General features: G+C 36.3%; 1 protein-coding gene across 1 annotated transcript in view; it reads right to left on the bottom strand.

Moving 5' to 3' along the window:
- The window catches only part of lama2 (laminin, alpha 2), a 283,607-nt gene that overhangs the window by 42,888 nt on the left and 216,688 nt on the right, over window positions 1-24,031 (bottom strand). Inside the window, exons 40-51 of the mRNA XM_059355831.1 lie at window positions 23,379-23,541; window positions 17,782-17,860; window positions 17,557-17,688; window positions 13,974-14,090; window positions 12,599-12,762; window positions 11,574-11,712; window positions 9,125-9,227; window positions 7,925-8,041; window positions 6,366-6,548; window positions 5,049-5,203; window positions 4,236-4,379; window positions 205-338 (exon numbers count right to left, since the gene is read on the bottom strand). Coding sequence (XP_059211814.1) covers window positions 205-338; window positions 4,236-4,379; window positions 5,049-5,203; window positions 6,366-6,548; window positions 7,925-8,041; window positions 9,125-9,227; window positions 11,574-11,712; window positions 12,599-12,762; window positions 13,974-14,090; window positions 17,557-17,688; window positions 17,782-17,860; window positions 23,379-23,541 — 1,630 coding nt within the window. The remainder of the gene's footprint in view (window positions 1-204; window positions 339-4,235; window positions 4,380-5,048; window positions 5,204-6,365; window positions 6,549-7,924; window positions 8,042-9,124; window positions 9,228-11,573; window positions 11,713-12,598; window positions 12,763-13,973; window positions 14,091-17,556; window positions 17,689-17,781; window positions 17,861-23,378; window positions 23,542-24,031) is intronic.

The following is a 24,031-nucleotide window of genomic DNA, read 5'->3' as shown; positions in this document are numbered from 1 at the left end:
ATTGCAAGTTCCTTTGTGGGTGCATGTTTTGCATATGTATGCATGTCTGAATGTAATATAAGTTCATGAGCTGCTCATCAACCTTCTCAGTTTTCCAAGGTGAAACATAAGATGTGACTATTCAGCGTTGGCTTCAGAAGGCAGTTTTTATGAGAAGCACAGAGAAACAAAGCACATGCATGCATGTGTGAGCAAACTTCTTACCGAGACGCCTCTATTCTGTGCCAGTTCCCATCATGGATGGTGTGATGAGGATATTCGACCCTGCCCACACCTGAACCCACGTCCCAGAGGAAACTCACCTTCCCCTTACGCATCTCTAAGGCGAGGAAATCAACCTGAGACACACAAAAGACATGCTCAATATACTGAATATAATCTGTTTTTGAAATATGGCATTGTGCACTTTACTGCTTGTGATAAGTCATCATGTCAACAACAAGGAATTGAAGAGAGAAAAGGCAGAGAGAGGAGGTGGAGTAGAGAGAAATAAAGATGCAACAAGAAAGCCCGTCTATTTATGTTATTATGGGTATGCAGGGCATATAATAATTTCAAACCAGATTGCTTTGGATGAACATGTAATTGGCCACAACGAGGCCGTCACATATACAGATGTATTGTACTTCTGTTATGTCTTGGGTGGATACTCTGCGTACACAGATTAAAGGGAGAGTTCAGAATGTTTGTATGAGGTAATTGTCTATAGTCAGTGTATTACCGACAGTAGATGGCGGTTAGCATGCCCACAATTATAGAAGCAGGTAGACATACAGACACGGAAGCTAAACAATGTACTGCTGTAGATGGGGGCAGCAGCTAAACATTGAATTGGAGCCATTACCTTCGCTCTTTTCAAAGCTACCAGACTCCATTGACAAAAACAGTCATTTTACCTTGCAGAAAACTGAAGTTGCAGGTCTACCGCTACCTTGATTGTTTAGTTTGTTTGTGCTATTGTGTGACTTTAAAAGCTCCAAAGTCACACAATAACACAAACTCACTGATCAAGACAGCGACAGACCAGCTACTCCCATGTTCTGCGGGAAAAAATTAAAATGACTGTTTTTGTTAATGGAGTCTGGTGACTTTGAAGAGAGCATGGATAACAGCTTCAGTTCCCTTTTGGGGTCTTTCTAATGGTAGGGTAAAGCAGTGAAAATATTCTAAATCTAGTGTACACTTAAACTGATATTTATTTTTTAGGTGGCTACATTTTGCTGCTGCACCCATATGCAGCAGAGCATTGGCTTGCGTTTCACAGCACATATTAATTTATTGCGTCGCGGCTAGCGATAAAATGGCGCATGCTAAAAATAGAACACACGTATGGACTGCGGTTGTAAAAAAAAGACTGCAGTTTCTGTGGATTTTAAACCACTGATCTTAGGCTTAGGGCAAAAAACTTCTGGTAAGGCGTTATAAAAGACAGTTTAAACAGTAAATAAATGTAAATACCGGAATTTAATTAGTTACAAGGGTCACGTGAATGCCGCAAGTTACGTAAAAAACATACGTTTAAAAACGCGATTCACGTAACTTATGTAAAAAATTTAACCTAAGTTAGAAACACGAACCCCCCTCTCCTGGGTGAAAGTCCACCACTTGTTTGACCCATCCACACCCCAACCTGCAACCTAATGTGGGAATCCACCCTTTTGAACTTTGCTTGGCTGTCAATCACTACCACGTCAGCAAGATGGCGGCAGCTGCATTACTGCGGACGGTGAAATTCATAAATATAGCACATTTTTCGTTGCCTGTACACACAACCTATATTGACGTTTTTGCCCCTTCACTCTGTCATAATGTGCATTTTGAATGAATGCACTGTAATCAGATAGCAGATAAAACAGGTCAAGTTTAAGTTTTAAATCAGGCAAGATATACATTAAAAATCTAAATGTGTATCGAAGAATGAATTGGGAAAACACAATAAAAAAGTAATGTTTTTGTTGTTAAAAATTGTATAATGCGATGTCTCCCTCCTGAGCTGACAAAATACAGGAATTTATGCAACACTGTTGTCGATGATGTGAAATTATGATGATTAATAGGTACCCAAAATATCAATTTATTACTTTCTATGGGGAACCCTATAGAGTATTTATCATGTAGGGAGTAGAGGAAGAGTGAATGGTAGAGCGACTTCACACGCAGCTCCGGTCTATTCTGAGGGTACAAAAGGCTGAAGTTTTCTCCATCTGTCTCTATAAGTGGATTTTCACGGGATCTTGCTGTATTTTGATTAATGGTCGTATTACTTATGTATGAGCCAAAAAAATTAATAAGAGAATTTCGAGCATATGCTCTCGTCTAGATGCTATCTCTGAAGTACACACACACACACACACACAGCATTATTATTCATATAGTATTATGCACAATTAGAGATTATTAGGGAGTCACATTTGAAGACACAAATGACACACATATACACGCACACAGCTACACACACTTATCTCTCTAGTCTCTCCAGGGTAATGGCGATTATTCATTAGCACAGATCACAGGGCAGCGTCGTTATTATTCAACTAGCATTACACACTATTAGTGAAATGACACACACACACACACACACACATGCACACGCACACACACATACACACACAAACAGAGCATTACTATTCATACTGAATTCTTCACTATTAGAGAATATTAGTGAGAGAGACACACACACAGACACACACACATGCATGCACGCTCAAGACTTCCCAGTCAGATGAAGCAAAGCAGTGATTTCTCAGGGGAAATCAGGCTAAAGCAGATAGCAACATCAACTTGTTGTTAATTGCTGCTGCTCCTTAAGACACACACACAGACACACACACACACACACACACACACACACACACACACGCATAAACACACACACACTTAGGGATTATCGGTGGTACCTTAAAACACCAGCGTGCTATGTTTATAGGGGTGTTAGTGAGTGTGTGTCAAGAAGTATTAATTATTCGCATATTAGACATCTCACACTGGGAGTGTGTGTGTGTCTGAGAAAGAGGAACACTTCTGTGTGTGTGTGTGTGTGTGTGTGTGTGTGTGTGTGTGTGTATACTTTTGGAACAGAGGCATTTTCAAGTATGATAAATGCTACACAATATGTAGCCTCTCGACATTATATTAAATATGATTAATGCTTTAATATGAAACATTTAAAATATGTGAATGTGTCGACCGGATTTCATTTTTTTTTTTTTTAGCAATAACACCAGAACCATATATAGGCAAAGTTTGATCATTTTTTTCTCCCTGGAGTCATAGAGACAGATTAGTTACCCAAACAGACTTAATGTGGGTTAATATACAGCAATTCATTATTTTGATACAAAAACAATAAATCACTGTAAAAGGTATAATTTGTAATTTTTCCACATTAAAATGACAAAAAAATAAGGAGACAGATGTTACATATTTTGTTGAGTTTTGTACTTACACTATCCCAAATGTTTCCAACAATTTTCAATGCATCAATTTTGTGGTCATAAATTGATTATTATCCAATTTTAAAGCATTTTTATGATACTGATTTCAAATCTCCATTGTTTTTAACCAATTTTTTTAAACAGATGAAGGATTTTAGTCATCAGACTAAAATCTGGAGTTGTCAGAGAAACAAATTGGCAAAGTTTAGTGGCAGCTTGCAGCTCTTCTTGGACTTCCTGTGTCTGCCAAACCGCATTGGAAAAAAACCTTTTTTAAAAAAAAAAGAGATTTATTTAACGCGGAACAACTTTATTCCACGTCTTTACCGGTGTTAATCAATCTGTTTATTTTGAGGAGGAGGAGACTTCTGTGGATAATTCGTCTCCTGGTAAAAACCTCCTGAACATTGAATGCTGAAGGAATTGAAGTGGAAGAAGCTGACTTCATGACGGTATTTTGATTGAGAGACCCCTAGTGGCAGAAAATTGCATAATGTGTCTTTAAGTTTAATTTAGGTGATGTTGTTATCTATATTTGAGGACCGACTCCTGACCGTCCTGCTTTGTGAGAAGATTTTTATTATTTTGGTCAGATGAAATAACAAAAAAAGAAGCCTTTTTTTTTTTTTAGAGTTTAGTCAAAATCCTTGTCATATTGTTGTCTGCTTATAATTGAAGTTTTGCAAAGCCTGTAAGTCAGTGAGAATGAGTATACAACTGAAAGGTTAAGTTTGATCTACTGCTGATAATTTTGTGTATTTGTTCTCATTTGTGCTGTGTACTCTGTAATCGTATACTTACATATTTGGCTGAGCCCAGGTAGAACAGCAGGTTATCAGGTGTGGTGGTTTTAACATGAAGGATGATGGTGTTGTATCTTCCTTTCCTGATGTCGGGTCGGTAACTACGCAGGCAGTCACCACCTGAAGACACTGAAACTTTGATCTGAAAAGAGGAAGAAAAAGAAGAGAAAGAAATTAAAACAATATCCACAATTTGTGACATATCTTCATCTTACATTTTAGTTTGTATTTATTTTATAGGTAGTGAAGCAGAACTATTTCAAAACTGGGTTGAAGTTAGTGGACATAGATGTCTAAATCCAAGACATTGGGCATGAATCAGATCCATTTTTCTTTCTTTTTTCTTTCTTTCTTTCTTCCTTTTTTGTCTCTTACAATCTAACATGATGGTTAGTGTTGAATAAAATATAACAATTAATTAATTAAGATAAATAAATAAATAAAAATATATATTAAAATATTTATAAATAAAATAAAATAAATATACATTTTTTTAGCACATGTATATCATATCAACTGGATTAAAATAATTAAATATATTTATAAATATATATATAATATAAAACCTAAATAAAAAATAAAATGTATTATTAAAAAATATTTTAACATAATTATATGTTAAAAAAATGATATATAAAAAAATACATAAGCACAAAGTACAGCATAGACAATACACAAAATAACACAAAACAATGTAATACAAATTGGTTTTTACAGATATTACAGGATATTACACAGATTGTGTCTTCATACACTGAAATTCTCCTTCAGTATTATCAGGTTTCTACATGTGTGTGTTTTAACAACTCACTGAGTTGGCTTGTTTCCTGGCTTGGTTGATGAGTTCCTTGATTTGCGAGATGTTTCTCCTCAAGTTGTCCTGCAGCTTTTTGATTGGCTGCAGCTTCTCCAGCAGCCTATCAGCTTCATCCTCTAAATCCTTCACTTTAGCTCCTGCAGCATGGACTGAAGGGGAGGGAGAGATAAAGTGCAGCAGTGATACAGAACAGTGCAGCAGTCGTCATTATCACCATCACTATAGTGTTACAACAGAGCGGAGAGCTAGCATGTAAAGAGTGAGGAAAGGATGAGAAATGACGGCAGCAGAGGAAATCACGGATATTACTCAGAGAAAGAGGAGATGGAGAAGCAAGTGAGAGCCGACCAATTAGTGTAGCTCAGCCTTTTCTACAATATTTACTACTTTATTTTTATTGTAGTGGCTTGAAACTGAAAAAGAAATTAAGAAGGACAGAAAAATAAAAAGACTCTCATGCTTTGCAGAGTGCAGAGCTGTCATGCTCGAGCAGAGCAGAGCAGAACTTATTAGAAGCAGCTACTGTTTACTGTACAGCTATTAAAGATGATCATAAAGCTAATGGGTGGTGCTCCAATACTGCTGTTGAAATCAGATCATTTTGACATTGATTTGGTCCCAAACACCACATTAACACAACGCTGTTGATGATACAGTGTGTAAGTGGTGATTGAAAATGTCCCAGCAAATTATTTCATAAATAAAGCCAAGAATGTCTTGAAAAATTTGTTATTGCAGGGTGGTAACATTACTCTCATCATTATTTGGTAATTACAACATGGTATTGGTGCACCACTTTTAATAATAAGTGTTTATACTAGGGTAATTGAAATATACATACTGATGGCTGTGGGGATTGAAAAAAGAGAGACAGAGAGAAACAAAAATCAGGATTTGGGTTGAATTCTTGTGTCCCTGAGACAATAATTAAAAAAAAGTCACAATTTAAGATGAAACAGAGGTGATTTTAGAGTTTAGAAATAATTCAGTTGGTGCTGATTTTTTTATGTTTTACTGTTAATGAAACTAAAATGTTCAGAAAGTAATCACAAAATTAAGTAAGGGATACACAGGAAATAAACCAATTTTGTCATGAAAATGAATAGTAAAACAGATTTTCAGAGTAATAGTAACAAAGTAATTGTTCTTAGTGACTTATAGTAAATAATTAATTAGCCACTCAAAAATGACATCTTTTAACAAAATATTCATGGAAACACCAAAAATACCAAATTTTCATGCTGTGTTTCCTAATTACAACCATTACTAAATTATGTAACTATGTAACTGGTCAACAGTGTGGATCTTTACTGTTTTTCTCGGGGTCCTGGATCATCTGATTGGCAGCGTTGACGGTGTCCTCCAGCTCGCTGTAGTTCCTCTGCAGGCCGTGAAGTTGCAGGTTCAAATCCCCGAGACGATCCAGGACGTCTATGGCCGTGGCGTTAGCGTCTGCTGCTACAGCCTTTGTGGCTGCGAGCTTAGCTGCTGTGTCTGGTAATCAATTAAAATGATTAAAGTAGGCTTAGAGCTTTATCATATGAGTATATGAAGGTCTTTCCCATGCTAAATTATGTCTCATAAGTTGCAGCGGGAAGTTTTGGGTTGATAACATTTGTTAAACAGCCTTGGTGCTAAATTTGAAACTTTTTCAAGCTTTGAGACTTGATAAAAATGGTTAAAATCCCTCTAAAATACCTCAATAAGGCACCAGGACCTTGAAGAACACAATAGAAATCTGGTATCAAAGACTTTTGACATTTTTGCACAAATTGCATATTTTGGTGATTGCATGACCAGCGCTTCTGTTCTTTTAATGGCACAGAAATCCAAAATTATTATCAATTGAGCCAAACATCCTCTGAATGCTCTATGTCTCTAGTTTGTGGTTGTAAAGTTTCACAAGGCTGTGATTATCCTCGAGGTCACAACAGCTTATTTTATACAGTGAGGTCAAGTTTCAAGAAATGCTCCCACAGCAATGAAATGGATACTATGGGGACTCACATGATCAAACATGAAATTTGGGCAAGTTGAATCCACAAGAGTTGCAGCTTTCAACAACTCAAGCAACTCCTATCCAATTTATGCAATTTCAATACTCTTTCGGGACTCCAGTATGCATAAATATTCAAAAACAGTAAGCAGAGACAGACATTCTAATAAAAAACAGTGTCGTTTTTGCCCAAATTGCATGGTATCAGCATAAAGTAGACATGTCTGTAAAGGATAGACTCATGGGAACCCATAGAGCACATATCCATTTTCAAGAACTGGAAGAGACCACTCCCATCAGAATAGATATATTTCACTACAGGATAAACGTGAGCACTTAGAAATTTAAGGTCAACTGGACCTGCTCAGCATTTTATACATGCATAAGTGTTTAATTGTACTGATGGTCGAAACTTTAAACTGCTCACATTGTGGATAATCACTGCTGAACATCAGCTCTAAGCAAACATCAGAATCTGTTAGTTAAATCTATGAAAATCAGACAGATAACCATCTGGCAGTCTGACCGTGACACGTTACGGCACCGTGTTCACTCACTCTCAGGGATTTGAATTAAATAAGTAGAGTTAACCTCCGGGTCGTCCCATTTTCAGTGTGAAGTAGCTGCATTTAACAGTTTCCTGCGTGCTGATCCGAACCCAACCATGTGCATCTCTGCGGTTCAACAACCTCGCTATCGCTGCGGAGCGTTTCTCTGTGTGTGTGTGAGAGTACCGACATGTGTCAAGTTGAGTTTACCAGAGCAGCTGACCTCTATCGGCACAGAGATATTGATCCACTCTCTCTTTATCTCTCTCCCACGCACACATGCACACGCTCATACGCACCGTGTTTGTGTTTTTGTGCGGTCGTACCGTTGGGAATAGCGTTGAGCGTTGCCATGGTTCCGTTGACAGCTTTCAGCAGGTCTTTGGTTTTGTCTCTCGCTGCTTTAACTCTGCCCTTCAGCCCGGCCACATCATCTGCATTCTCTACACACACACACACACACACACACACACACACACACACACACACACACACACACACACACAATGATGATGGTTTGATCTGAAGTCAAGGCTGCCTGCTAATAAAAAAACATTCCTCACCTCCGTAATGGGAAGATTAACTGACAGTGAGTCACCCGGAGGAACATGAAGAGTGACACTGATAGCGGTTAAACTGTTTCAAACTTGTCTGACACTGTGTTCAAATGACTGTGATCCATTTATAAACTGCAGCTCCTTGTACAATAATTAGCTGCCTACCTATATTCTGTCACCTGCAGTATATAATAGAAGCCCATTTCCACTGATGTGATGAGAAACAAAGATGCCGTGATTCATCACAATGGGAAACTCTTTACAAATGACTTTGTATCTAAAAACAATGACTTACTAACACAAAATAATGACTTGTAAGAAATTGCTTATTATAATTATGGTGATCAAATGATCATGCTTATCAGTATTATTGATGTGTTGTTGTTTTTTTTGCCTAAATGTTCAAAAATATCGATTGAAATACAGGAACAATTTTGACAAGTTTTATTCTGAAAACCACTGGTGAAATTGGCAGCATTATGTGTTCTTTATTTGGATAAACGTTAAAATAATAACATAATCAGTGGTGATGTAAACTTACTATATCCAATGTGCATTAACGTTAAAGATGACAGAGGTAACTGAACTTTCCAATGTTGCAGTTAAGAAAACAGCAACAAAAAATTTTCTGCAAATTTTGTGCTTAAGTCATGAGGTTCATTCTTTTTTCAGATATCGCAGCACTGATCGGCCTGACCAGAAGAGCTTCCACAGGTTTTGTTTCCACAGCCCAACTTTGGGATCTATCTTGCTAAAGAAGCCATTTTTTTTCATGAGTTTTTCCCCCTGTAATGCATATTTTAATGAACACAAGCTTGTACTTCCTACATTTCCCACTATGTAGGAAGTACAAGAACACCCACACACACACACACACACACACACACACATACACACACACACACACACACACACACACACACACACACACACACACACACACACACACACACACAAACGTGTGGTTACCTTTGACATCATTTTGAAGTTGTTTAGCTTCGTTTAGCAGTTTGTGGCTCTTCTGAAGGGCACCTTGAGCTGCTTCCTTCACTGGGACCTCTGGATCTAAAGCCTACACACACACACACACACACACACACACACACACACACACACACACACACAGTACATCAGTACAAAATCTGTAACTTACCATGCCTTTTTCAAAAAAATGCTGAATAATTTTGATCCCACACATGAATTTAAAAATGTTTCACCATACATAAAGAGGTGCAGTAATCTGCATATTACCTTTCTGTAAGATCAAAGCAGCACTACTTTGCATTGCTAAATGATATTCTAAGAATTGCATTCAGCAGACTTAACTTCCCCTCACATTCGTTCTCCACCTCCAACACATTCTTTCACTGTCTTTTTAGCCCTTTCTCCTTCTGCCATTTACTTTTTTCTTGCCAAAGGGAGAATAGAAGGGGGAAAAACCGAGGTGAAAAAATGCAAACGAGGGGAATGAGTCGCAAAGAAAAGGGTGACATGTTGGCAGGAAAAAATGGCAAATAAATGAGTTGGCAGACAAAAAAGAATGGAAAAGGGGAACATAAAGGAAAAGAAAGTATAATAGGATATGTGGGGAACGAAAATCAAAGACAAGGAATGTAACCAAGTCTAAAGCAAACAAATGGGAAAATGAACAAAAAAGTATTTGAAACAAGAACAGGAACAGGAACAGGGGACAAAAAATAAAAAAAATGAATACATTAAGAAATAAAAGAAGGAAAGAGGAAGGAAAAGGGAGATTTCAGGTGTGTGTGGTCATGATAATGAAAGAGGGAGAGGAGGGAGAGAAAGAAGGAAGAAGAGGGACAGAGAAGTGCTTTGATCTCTCAGCCGTGACTAATGGAGAGCCCGAGCTTACATTACTGTTACTGCATGCAACACACACACACACACACACACACACACACACACACACCACTAGCTCTTGTGCTGAGCGTACACTTTCATGGTGTGGATAACTAGAATCCTTGATATTTACAGTACAGTTTGTAATGTGAGGTGGATCATTTACATATAGCATAATATACATATTCATATACAGTTCAGCTGAATATTTACTGTTTACAATCGTGCAATTGTGTTTTTTGTCTTTGAACACTGTATGTCCAACCCAACACTAGCACTAGTTTTTATTCTATTTTTGTTTTAATTATTAATACTTTTTATATTTCTACTTGTTTATATTGTAAATTGTTAATACATAATTATACATTTTAATTATTTATTTGCTATTTCCTCTCTTATATTTCTAGTTTATACTGCTGTTCACTACTTATTGTTTTTTTGTTATCCACTTTTCTGCTGTGCCTCTGGAAATTTCCCTGCTGTGGGACTAATAAAGGAAATCTTAATCTCAATATTAATAATGTCTTGGGTTTATGATTTATTATTGCGACAAAATGAGAAACTTATCCCCAAAATTACAGAGAATCTCAAAATTTTAATAAATAATGACTTAGGATTTTGAAAATAATTACTTTTTATCTACAAATAATAACTTTGTATGCCAAAATAAAAGACTTTCTCAAAATAATGATAACTTCTCTTGAAATACTGATTCAGCATGTCAAATAATAATTAAAATGTATTTTTTTTAATTAAAATAATAACTTACTCATCATGAAATAATGACTAAGTAAAATGTTTCTTATTATTTTGAGAGTTTCTCACGTTTGCTATGTTTTACTATTATACTGTAGCTATGTATGTCATCGTTTTATTATATAGCTGCATACATGTCATGCTTTATTCTTTCTTTTTTTTAAAAGCACTTATGGAGAGTCACTTGCAATGTCATTGTTATTAATATATACTGACAATAAAGCTTTCTATTCAATTCTATTTTGTGATATTATCATTACTTTGACATAATCATTATTTTAAGACAATATGCCTTTATATTGAGCAAATTTCTATTTATTTTGAGACAGATTATATCTAAATATTAAGTAATTAATAATTAAAAATGAATATATAAAAACGTTTGTCATTATAATGACTTTACTGTATATTTTTTGCCCTTTTAACATGAAGGTGTGAGGCTCATTTTGTATTTTTATGCCTTTCCCCCTTTTTTAAATGTAATGTGCAATTACAATTTTAAGCCTGTTTAACTAATAAAAAGTTGTGTTTTATCTCCAGAAGTGGGAAGAAGAAAGGATTGAGACGATGATGGAAATAGCCATAACAAATACGTTTTCTGTGTGCTGAAAGGAAGATTAATCGGCTCAGGATGTTTTTCTCATAACGAAATTGATAACATAATAGAAATAATGGGATACTTCATTAAACCTCAAAGGGAACAGCTGTTCTTAAAGTAATTGCTGTTTTGAGTTGAGTCACTAGGTGTGTGTGTGTGTGTGTGTGTGTGTGTGTGTGTGTGTTGGTATATGAGTCCACCTACCAGAGCCAGTGCTTCACCTGCCCTCTGTCTGGCTGCCTTCGCCTCTTTCTCCGCTGCGTCCACGTTTGCTTTAATGTTGCTGTAGGCCTTGAAGGCAGCTGTTGCATTGAAGGAGAGATTTTTAGCTTCAGCCAAAATACTGTGAAGAGAGAAAGAGAGGACAAAGGAGAGCAATGTGTTATACACCGACTATGTTAAGTAATGAAATCTTCCATCATTATCTCATATACATATGCTATTGAACTCTTTTCTCAGATTTCTGCAGAGACCTTTATGGTTCAGTGGTTTTTGCTTCTAGGGAGCCAAAAGCAGCTATTTTAAGTGTTGAATTCTTTATTTAAAATTGTATTATTTCTGTCTTAATAATCATTAAATGGATAAATGCCCATCACATGTTACAGATGCCCAGTGTGATTTTTTCCTTTTTTTTTCACTCATGGTCCAAAATACCAAAAGTAATCAGAGTACACAGACATGAAAAAGAAAAAAATATCTTTTTTACAGTTGCTTGTTAAATAAATCTTAATAAAAAAATATATATAAATAAATAAAGATGAAAACTAAGCCCTGGGATAATAAATAGAAAATATATAACATTTGCTATTTATCAAGTAATACTATTAAACATAAGCTGGTTAATATAAATTATAATTATATATATTAAATTCAATTATATTCCACCAATGTGAAGGAGCAAAAATGATGATGATATTACAATAAGAAACTGTCTTGAAATAATGACTATCACAAAATAATGAGACTTTCTGAAAAAACTTTAACTAATTCAACCAAATGATAATAAGTCATTACTTTAAGATACAAACTAATTCTTTCACAGACAGTTTCTTGTATTAATGACTTACATTACATGTTTTTCCCTATTACATTGGCAGGAATGGGCTTCTATAATACCCAGCTAATGTCTGATAGTAATACTTGATAAATAACAAATATGATTTATCGATTATCATGAATTACTATTATTAATCTACAACCCAAATGTGTGTTAATGTGTTTATATTTACCCATCCAAAATGGCAGCAGACTGGTTCAGCTGCTTGGCGTGTTCCTCGGCGTCGTGCACGTGGTTAGCCAGGCCGCCGCCGCTCAGACCGTCAGTGAGGTGAGTCACTCTCTCATCCAGCTTCTCGTGAAGAGGAACCAGCTCTCTGCCCATCTCATCCAGGTCCTGCACACAGGAAACACAGACTCTCTTTCATCACTGACTCATTCGAATCTCTGTCTGTAGAAGTACGTTTACTCAAGTACTGTACTTAAGTACAATTTTGAGAGATTTTATGTAACTTTATACTTCTACTCCACTACATTTAAAGGAAAATGTTGTACTTTTTTTTACTCCACTACATTTAGCTGACAGCTTTAGTTACCTTTCAGGTTAAGATTAAGTTTTTTGATATACTATGATTGACTGATAAGAAAATAAGTAAATAAATAAATAATAATAATACATATTTATTTGACATTAAGTGGCTATATATAGAGAGAAATTTTCTTATTTGAAGTGTTGAGTATCAGGGGATAGGCCTAGATAAGTATTTTATACTTCAGCCTACTCCCTTTTTTTTCGGACCAAAATGACAACAGGAAATGCGTAGTGAATATTAAGTTAACTGGTTCTTAATTCTATCTTATTACTTAGCGGGGCAGATGCATGTATATGTATAGGGCTATATATACTGTATGTGTGTAAATGTTTATATGTTTATGTACATCTGTTTATTGGTGCCTATGTGAGTATGTGTATGAATATGTATATGCATCTAGCCTACGCTGTTGTAGTTTATGTTTGTTTATTTTTTCGGTTCGAAAAGAAGAGTTAATAAAAAAAAAGATTTAACATAAAAACATGATCAATTCACAGTGATTAAACTTTTTTTTTTTATTAAACCTCAAAACTGTATATTAAGTAGTTAAAATGAGCCCTATTAATAATGATTACGCTGCTTAGCTATAAATAAATTATAATAATCCAATAATATATTTGGAATATAGAAAACAATCTGAGTGGGTCCATTCTGCACAAAGAGTACTTTTACTTTTGATACTTAAAGTACATTCTGATGCTGATACTTTTACTTCAGTAACTTTTGAGTCCTTGCAGGACTTTTACTTGTAGTGGAGTAATTCTTCACTGTGGTATTAGCACTTTTTCCTCAACTAAGGGATCTGAATACTTCTTGCTCACATCCATGGTAATAAACTTGCTAAATGTTTCAGGTATTAATAACGTATTTTATGCCATTAAAATGATTTAAATCAGAGAGATTTTCTCTGAACTCCGCTTTCCTGAAGATGACCTCAGGCCAAATATTTAGTAGACAGGCTGTTATAAAAGAGTTACAGGGGTTCCTCAGGGTTCTACTGGGTGGACTGTAGCACCTCTATCTCCTTGATGATGTTGTTAGAAAACTGGTTGGCTTCACCCAGAAGACGTTCTCCTTCTCCAAGGACCTCCTGTGCTTCTTGTTTCAGCCCGCTCACTGCAGAGCGCTTCCTCTGCAGAAAACAAACAGACCAGGATCAACAGCTGAACAAGAATCTGTGTGCTAATGTATAAACATCAGCGCTTCAACTAACAATTATTTTAATTTCATATCCATCTGCTGATTATTTTCTCGATTCATCATTTGGTCTATAAAATGTCATATGATAGTGAAGAATTGCCACTTTAATGTTCTAAAGCTGCAGGAGTGTTAATCAAGCTCCTTATTTTAAGATATTAAGTTATTTATCATGAGATAAGGAATTTGCTTTAATAATTAATATGTTTGGATTTGTCTTCTTATTCTTTTTACAGTCATTCATTGTAATTTTGTTGATGATTATTTATACAGTTTTAATCATTTATTCATCATCATCATCATTTTATTATTATTATTATTTACCTTAAATGTATTATTATTATTATTATTATTATTATTATTATTATTATTATTATTATTAACATTATTATTAACATTATTATATGATGTTTTTACTTTTAATGTATTATTATTATTATTATTTTAATTACTATTATTATTATTATTTAATTTGTAATGATTAATTCATTTATTTAAACCTCTATTATTTATGTGAAAATACCAAATATGGAGGGACGATCATTTACAATTGCATTGAATTTCTATGTTTCTGTACATCTAATGTTTCTTCCAAAAATATTATTTCAAAAAAGAAAAGAAAAATGACTTAAATGATTATCAAAGTAGCCACTGAGAGTACCTTCTAACAGTGTGATAATATATTTCTGATGATGTGGTGTATTGAATATTTCACATACAAAGCTTTTCTTTCCCTCCAAATATTTCTGTTTGTGAACATCAATGTTTTATCACCTCATCATTCCATTAAGTGTTTAATCCGTAATGAATGGAAACTCTGAAGCAAACCCAAAGTGTAGAAGAGTCTGAGTGGCTGTTACAGTGTTTTTGGTCAGTTTGCTGAAGTCGATTCCCATAATAATGCCAGAGCAATCACTCTGGGAAATTATTATTTTCCCTACAGACTAGTTCTAAAAACCTCTTTATGCTAAAAAGGATTTCCAGTTATTGAAAGTAACAAAAGCAATTAGAGGACGCAAGGGACACACAATTAGGGATTTGATTAAATAACGTATGAACTCAGTATAACCCCAGTGTGTAGTGTGTGTAGTCCACTTTGTTCTCTTCATAAAGCTTTTTTATATAGAGGAAGACTGCAGGGTCAGGGAGAGACGGAGACAAATATAAAGAAAAGAGACAGATAGAGAGAGTGCTGAATGTGTGTGGGATCACTGCAGAACGCTTCCTCCAGGACATGTGGAATAATCTTCCCGATAAATGCTTTTTGTTTTTGAATGTGTGCTGCCTTTGAGCTTTTCTTTGTGATAAATCATCAGCAGAAGGCTTCAAAGGAAAATAGGAACAAGTGGTGATGAGAATAGATGGTAAGATGTTTCACTCTTTTAGGACATTTTCATCTCAGGGGACCAAACCTTAGATAACCTTAGATTGGCTCAATACTCCAAAACAGTCATCCATTTAATTCATTCATTCATTCATTCACTATCCTTAACCCTTAATAGGGCACTCATTGAAATACTTGCAAATTCCAAATTTCAACCCATATTATTATGGGTTGAAACATGACATTGACATATTAGACATTACATACTGCCAGAATGTGTCAAAAAACATACGAAAATAATATTTTGAGAAAAAAGTTTACGAGATTAAAGTGGCAAATCTACGAGAAAATAATTAGCAGATTTATGAGATTTAAAGTGGTGAATCTGGGAGAAAAAAGTTGCTTTTTCACACTTTTTTCTCTTAAATCTGTAACTTTTTTCTTGTAGATTTGCCACTTTAATCTAGTAAATTTGCAACTTTTTCCTCGAAATATTACCTGAAGTTCACAAATATAGTTCTTTGCCCGATAAAGGGTTAACCGCTTATCTGGACTTGGGTTTCGGGGGGATGAAGCCGATTCCCGCTGACATTGGGTGAGAAGGCGGGGTACACCCTGGACAGGTCGCCAGGCAACCATTCATGCTCTCATACACTCCTACAGGCATTTTAGAGTCGCCAATTTAACCTAAGCTGCATGTTTTTGGACTGTGGGAGGAAGCTGAAGGATCCGGTGAGAACCCACGCTGACACGGGAGAACATGTAAACTCCACACAGAAGAGCTGCAAGTAGGATTTCGAACCCACGACCCCCTTTCTGTGAGGCAAAAGTGCTAACCACTTTACCAACGTGTCACACCTATTCAACTGTTTCAATATTATTGTAATTGAGTAATCCAAGTCACAGGGAGGAAATTAATCCTACCCTTTGAATATGTTGGATTCAGAACAAGTGTTACTTTTTGTTTCAGATTCTTGTTTCATTCATTCATTATCCTTAACCGCTTATCCACACTTGGGTCGCAGAGGACAACCATTCATTGCCTACGGGCAATTTAGAGTCACCAATTAAACCTAAGTGCATGTTTTTGGACTGCAGGAGGAAGCCGGAGAACCTGAAGAGAACCCACGCTGACACGGTGAGAACATGCGAACCACACAGAAGAGCCGCAAATCAGATTCAAACTGACAACCCTCTTTCTGTGAGAAATATGTGCTAACCTCTTTACCAACGTGTCGCACCGATTCAACCTTTACTTATTTCAACACTATAGTAATTAAGTCAGCCAACTCACAGCGATGAAATGAATCCATTCTCTTTGAAAATGTTGCATTCAGTGCATCATGCTGCGTAATATTTTGTTGTTTCTGCACACATAATCACATGCACATGTAGTTTCTGTAAGAAAGTTGGTTTGTCCTCCTTACAAAACCGTTGAATGGAACATTGGTACATCTTTTTTTACAAAGCCATTTTCCATGAACTGCCTTATTTCCAGTAGCATTGCTACATCCTGATTGTTTTAATAATTGCCTGAAACCTCAAAACACACACATTTTGTGTATGTGCTCGAGGACGACACAGGAGTGGATTTCCATTACTGTCCTGTCCCACTCCAACTAAAAAAAAACCCTGTCCCATTATAATCCCAAGGCAGAGAAACAAAAAAAAACATAAATTACAGCTCTGCTTGACATTCGACCACTCAGAATGAATTCATCCTTGAGTCCAAAATAGACATTTGTGCCAAATCTAGAGAATTTTTTTTACAAGCATCTGGAAGATCTTGCATTCGCAGTTTGTGATGGAGGCATAAAAACTGATGACAAGGTTGTTTCTTTCTCAAAAAAATCTGGTCAATTCACTTCCTACTCACGTGGAAATCTGCGCAACCCAACAGTGTTAACCATGAATGTTCTTTTCTTTTTTATCACAAGAGTCTTTCATCTATTCATCCTTTGCTTGCCAGGGTGAAAATCTAACCTTACAGACTTTATTTGGCAAATCACTTGAATAGAAGTTAATAAAGGCAAAACAGTTGTGTTTAAAACTTGAATGTGTTTGTGTATATCTGCACCTCCAGGGATGTGAGGTTGGCCTGGTTCTGGTCAGCCAGCGAGCCGGCCTGCCTGGTCTTCCCCTGGGCCTCGTGGAGGAGATCCTGCGCCTCATGGAGCTTCCCCTCGTGGTCTGACAGCTTCTCTTTTATCTGGGGGAAACAGATGGGGGGGAGCATTAAGTTCACGTCATTAATTTAGGGGCATCGAAGACAAAAGAGCAAAGATTAGAAGTGTGTAATTACTTCTGCTTTCAGGTCTTCTGTGGCCTGATGGGGGTCGCCAAATAATCTCTTCACTTTCTGATACAACTCCTCTGCAAGGCTGTGGAGGAGAAGAAGCAGAAGCAGAAGAAGATTTATTTTTTGATTTTTAAACAGCACTTTATTTACAGTTGGCACTAATCAAAACAAACAGTTACTTATTCAAAGAATCAGTTTAAAAATGAAGCAAATTCCAGTTCTCCACTGTTTACCCGGCACAAAAGCTCTTTATGAGCCCACTGTTGTGTAAAAACATCTACATTTCCTGTGACCCTGTGGAAGCAAAACTCCAGCTTCAGTCTGGCCTTCACGTTGTACCTCCACAGGGTCACAGCGTCAAGAGTCGGCCCTCCCTGTAGTCTGTCCCTTCGAGTCAGGTAGATTGACATTTTACCTTCTCCAATTAAAAAGTTTAGTAGTTGACACTTGTCTTGTTCTGTCTTTTTTTGTCTAACTCCACAAATAAAACCAGGGATAGTAAAAATAATAATAATAATAATGCATTTTATTTTAGGCGCCTTTCAGGACTCTCAAGGTCACCTTACAATAAACAATTAAAAACAAAACAATAGCAATAATAGAACAGCAACGGCAGTAATAATAAACAACAATAAAACAATTACAAATTACAACAATAAACACAAGAATGACGAAAGTAATAATGAACAACACTAAAACAGTACAGAGAAAAAATTGTAATTTAAAATGATGAATATATTAGGGGTAGGCTAGTCTAAACAGGTGTGTTTTGAGATGACACCAAATAGCTTAAAAACATGATTTAAAACATTAAAATGTCCTGTCAATCTCCTGCACTCAGTAAAAACATGAAAAATGTTTTCAGTCAGACCACAGAAGAAGAAGAAGAAGAAGAAGAAGAAGAAGAAGAAGGAAAGGAGCGATTAGAATATTTACATTTGTATTTTCGCCTTTTATTCACAGCTTAGTAAAGTGGAACAGTGGGGTGAGTTAGTGTAGAAGAGAGAGGAGGAGAGTTATTATGATGCGTGGCAGAGCTTCTGCTACTGCCAAGACAATAATCACTCCATGTGACTGAATGTTGAAATGCCGCAATGAAATTGGCGATTTTCTTCTATTGATCCCTCAGGCGGAGTTGGATTAAATTGTGGCAGTGTAAAACATTTCAAATATCGTTGCACTAATGTGACTGTGTGGACGAGTGGAGCAACATGTGCTGATGTACGCTGCAGAAGGATAACAGCAACAGATATAACTGGAAGAGAACAACACGAGGACTTATCTGTTTGTATTTCTAATGAAGATGTTCTAACTTTACGTTATATCCATTCAGGCTCATGCAACAGATACCCAGACCTGACAATACAACCAGTCAGAGAACAAAAATGAACTTCAAACAGCATCAGGATGTGTTAAATAAAGCTCTATGCTGTTCCTCACCCTATAACTATATTCCACTCAGCCAATTCCAGGGAAAGGATTTTTACCAGTGTGTGGATATTTACAGTGTCGATCATCAAGGCTCTGACCCTGTTACTTGTTTTTTTTTACCTGAACTGTCAACAATTAGGCTGATTATGTTAATTGATACTGTTTTACCAGTGGCTAAAGCAAGATATTTCAGACATTTAATCATTACTTTAAACAAATTATTACAACTGTTACGGTTGTCCATAAAGTTGGAATAATTTTGTTAACTGACACAATCCTCTGTTAAATGTTTCATTTTCTTTGCGATATGTTTGGAAGAGATAGATTAATAAACTTTTGAGAAGATATACACTTTATCTGTCAAGAATAAATCATATTGTCACAATTATTTCATGGAAAGAGGTAAAAAATATTTTATTCCAACTTTATGGTCGACTGTGTATTTCAGTTATTGATTCACTGCTTTAAGCTAAACATTTTAGTATCCACTCCTTTAAGCTAATTATTTAAACTTTTTATCCACTACTTAAAGCTTACTATTCTAACTATTTAATTATTATTTTTAACTATGTACCATTTTTATGATAGTCATCTTTTTCACGCATTTATCCAACAACTCTTGATAACCTTTTGTATTGTTCAATTTGGCTAAATATTTCAACTAACCATTACTTGTTCCTAACTATTTCATAATTTTCCCAATATTTTTTAGCTTACTTGGTTATTCATTACTTTTAGCTTTGTACCTCAACCATAGATCCATTACAGTTTAGATTTTGTTAACTCAGTAAATGTATTTCATTTATTTACCCCGCTGGGTGATAAGTATAGCTGGTTGAGAACCACTGACTAAAGGGGCCAGTATCTGCCATCAGAGATGCTGCTTACAATTCAATTTTGGTATGTTTCGGAAACTGACAATCCAACATTCACACCCACGTGACGCAGTGATTGGCTCGCTGTGTGGAGGTAAGCAAGTCTGTTTTTATTTTTTTTTTTTTTTTTAAGAAGTATTTTTGTCACTTGGATTCTGAAAATTTGCACTGTTTGCATCCCCAGATTTAAACAATTATTACACCTGTGACGGCAGGCTGTCTACACCCAATGGCACGTTAAATAAACAAGTTCTTTGCTAGCATCACCTGCTCTTAAATTCACCGTCATTATAAAAACGTGTCAGAAATATGTTGCAGTAAATAAAGTACGCTGTGTGAATGTTCACTGTCTGAACTATCTCGCAAGCTTTGCATCCATTGATCTCCCCATCAAGGATTGCAATACAGCCTTTAGTTCATTCCAAATTTTCTAATTATACGTTGCTTTGACATGAGTTTTTTAGCGAGCCTTCTCACTTTGGAACTATTTAAAACAGTTTAATAACCATATGTTTAGCAGCGTCCCTTAATGAGCCTTATTTTTCACCTTCAGCATTAATTAAGACAACAAGGTTCCAGTGTCCTCCGGTTGACACCACTCAGAGGACAGTTTCACACAGTTTTGGGGATACATGCAAGGCAATGATTGGGTTTGATGAAACTTTAATGAACCCTGTGGGGGATAGAACAGAATATACGTACGTAAAAACAAATGGGAGAGTTGTTTAACTATCATCCAGCTGACTACAACAAGCAAACTTATATAAGTGTGCTCGCTTTGTTCATTTTGCTGAAGCATCCTTTTATTGTTGGTGCTTGTGTTTTTTCGCTGCTGCTCCGGTTGAAATCTCCCCTCAGGGTTCAGTCAAATAACCAACCGCAGACTGACAGACAAGTCACTCAGTGGCAGTTTCTCTTTGTCTCTCCTATTCTCAAACTCTCTCCCAATACAAGTCTCCGTCCATCTGTCAGCTGTCCTCCCCTCCCTCTGTGCCGTTCCCTCTCGCTACACGTTCTTTGTACGTCTGTCTCTGTTTCTACCCCTACGGCAATACAGTACTTTTAATTAACTCATCGACCTCGTCAACATTTACTGCTGAAAGAGGCAGACAGAAAGAGGGAGGGGGGGGAGAAAGGAGGGATGAGGGATGAGGGGAGCAGATTACTAATTCCTTCAAGTGCCTTGAGAGAGAAAAAGTGAGAGTGAAAACAGTGAGAAACACTTTGTTAAAACATCAGCACAAAGTCGTGGCTTTAGGATATGTAGCGATCAAATATCTGCTCAGTGGAAGGTGTTTACTCATGATGTCTCCTGTGTCAACAAAAAGGATGAAGGAGAGACTGAAGTCAGAGAAAGGAAGAGAAATTAAACTAGAAGTTTCAGATAATTTTATCCATTCACTGAACTGCTAATCATGACTACCGTGTTGTTGCTGCATGTTTCTACCACTCGAGGCAGCCATTCTTTTTTCTATGATGTGACAATAGGGCGCCACATGAATGAGTTAGCATTTTAGCGTTAGTCTAACCTCTCAAACTCCAGGAGGTAAGATGCCTGAAATAAGGTCTGTGGTTAACACAAGCTGAACAGATGTTCATGTTTTGTTGTACGACATAAAATACATTAGTGAATACCCCCACTTGTGAATTTGGAAGTTTTTACGTGTCCTTAAAAAGTGCTCTTATAAACTCTTGTAGATTGTAAATTAGGTTAATGAACACTTTATTAGGCTAAAGATTTGCTAGCTTGTCAAAACGGCTGGTTAGCTTGTTGGAGACTAACGGTCTGAAGCTAACGGTTAGCGATAGCATATTGTTAGCTTTTTACTTCTGTCGGCTACATTAACGCTTCAAACATAATAAAACTGGTGTTCATTTGTGAAGATTATCCTGCTAAACAACGTAAACAACAGAAACGTGTGTTTGCCACAGAGCTTATTTTCTGCAATGATCCAAAATCCAATGCAAAAATGCCATAGGTGAATTCTCAATAGACCCCATGGAGATGCCCTAAACAGTCATGGCTCAAACACTTCTGCCACTTCTGCCTTTATCTAGATCACAAGTTAAATACTTCGTTATATGAAGAAATTGTGATTTTGCCATGAGTCAAACTTTGTTATCTCAAGATAACCTTTTATTACTTATAATGTTTGGGTCAAATCAACTGACGTAAATGCATTCAAATTACCTAGATTAGCCAACTGACAGGATATTTAAATTTAGCAGAAGATGCATGTGTAATAACATCCCGTTTTCAAAATAAGATGTTAACAAAATACATAAATATATATGGAAATAAGATTAAATAAACTGTATTAACAAGAATTATTAGATGTGTCACCTGTGCCCCTTAAAAATGTATCAACCGTAAAAAACAAGCACGATTACTGTATCGATTAAAAGATTTTTCAAAGTAAAAGTCCAACATTGTGCTTGTGAAAATACAGCTACATTTATTTTCAGATCCGAACTAATTTCAGTATGACTATGAGAGGTGTCCTGAGCTGAAATATATCATCATTGTCACCAAGTTTTGAAGAAACATCAAATGGACAAAGCTTGTTACAAAATGAGAGCTTTTGTTGTTATATGCTGTCAATTTTAGGCTTTCTTAAGTCATTTTGCTTGTGTAAAAAAGTTGCACCCTCAAAATGCAATTTAAATTTCTATTGTATTTCTTTTACATATTGATTTATTTAGATGACTTTTATTCATATTCTCTCTCTCTCTTATTGTGCAAGTTCAGCGAAAGAAAAAGCCTAGTGGGGAAACACCCCGCAGAACAACAAGAAAAGAAGATGGAGAAGTGGGATTGAATCCCAGCAGGGACAAAGGCAATCTAAGACACACAAGGTGAATGTATTAGCATACAGGTAAGACTGAAAATAGAAGAAAAAACAAAAACAACATGTAGTGTGGCTATGTGATGGGGTTCTGGTCAAATCAACCCACAGGAATTAAAAAGGAAACACGAAAACAACTCTTAAGACGAAAAACCCTCAAAAACTCCATAAAATAGGAAACATTACCACCAAAGAAAGTGCTCAGAAACAGAGACGCTCAGTTATTTCCTGCCTCCAAACACATTTCTTGGCATATTTTCACTCTGTTCATCAAGATGCTTACACCTGGGGCCTCTGCCCATCATGCATGTGTGCATGTGTGTGTGTACGATCCAAGACAAAGACGGCTCTGTTTGCAAAGTTTTCTCAAAATCTGTCTTTTTCTTCTGTGTGGGAGAAAGATACATGACCTGTGTGTGTGTGTGTGTGTGTGTGTGTGTGCCCATACTCCATCTCTTCCTCTGCGATGCTCTTCTTCCCTCCCAGCTGTCGTTTTCTCATCTCGGCGAGCATGGCCTGGATCTCCTCCTTCATCTCCTTGAGGCTTTTGTCTGGAGTTCCATCTCCCCGCGAGAGAGTCTGGTTCAACTCGGCAGCCTTCGACTGGAGGTCTGGACACACAGACGCACAGAAACACCGCTGTGAGGACATTGCAGATGGGCTGACTCACTTCATGTTGTTACATTTATGTACTGAAAGAAAAATTCTATTCCAGATTGAGTTCAGGCCTCTCAGGAAAATATCTGTGAAACTTCAACAGTGAAAATGATGCAAAAATAGTAGTATAAATGCCTTCAAGTGTCTTTGTTTCCTTTATTTTAGTTGCCATTTGCTCTAATTAAAGCTGAATTAATTGACTTATTGGCAACTTGGGAGCAAAGAAACCACAAAACCCTGACATATAATCACCATATAAAGCTGTTATGGTTTACATCAGTCCAATATTCTCTCTTTTTAGTTTGTTTTTTTGACCAACTTCTGAGAAAAAATGGCTCTGATTTTGCCTGTTAAATGATCAACTTTCTTCCTAAACTGTCCAGGTTTCTGGCAGCAGGATTAAGAGTACTCTGAGACTGATCCATACAGTGAACTTCTAGGAGA

The sequence above is a fragment of the Centropristis striata genome, chromosome 18 (genome assembly GCF_030273125.1).
Source record: "Centropristis striata isolate RG_2023a ecotype Rhode Island chromosome 18, C.striata_1.0, whole genome shotgun sequence".
NCBI classification, from domain to species: domain Eukaryota; kingdom Metazoa; phylum Chordata; class Actinopteri; order Perciformes; family Serranidae; genus Centropristis; species Centropristis striata.
This window is presented reverse-complemented; position numbering and strand designations above follow the sequence as displayed.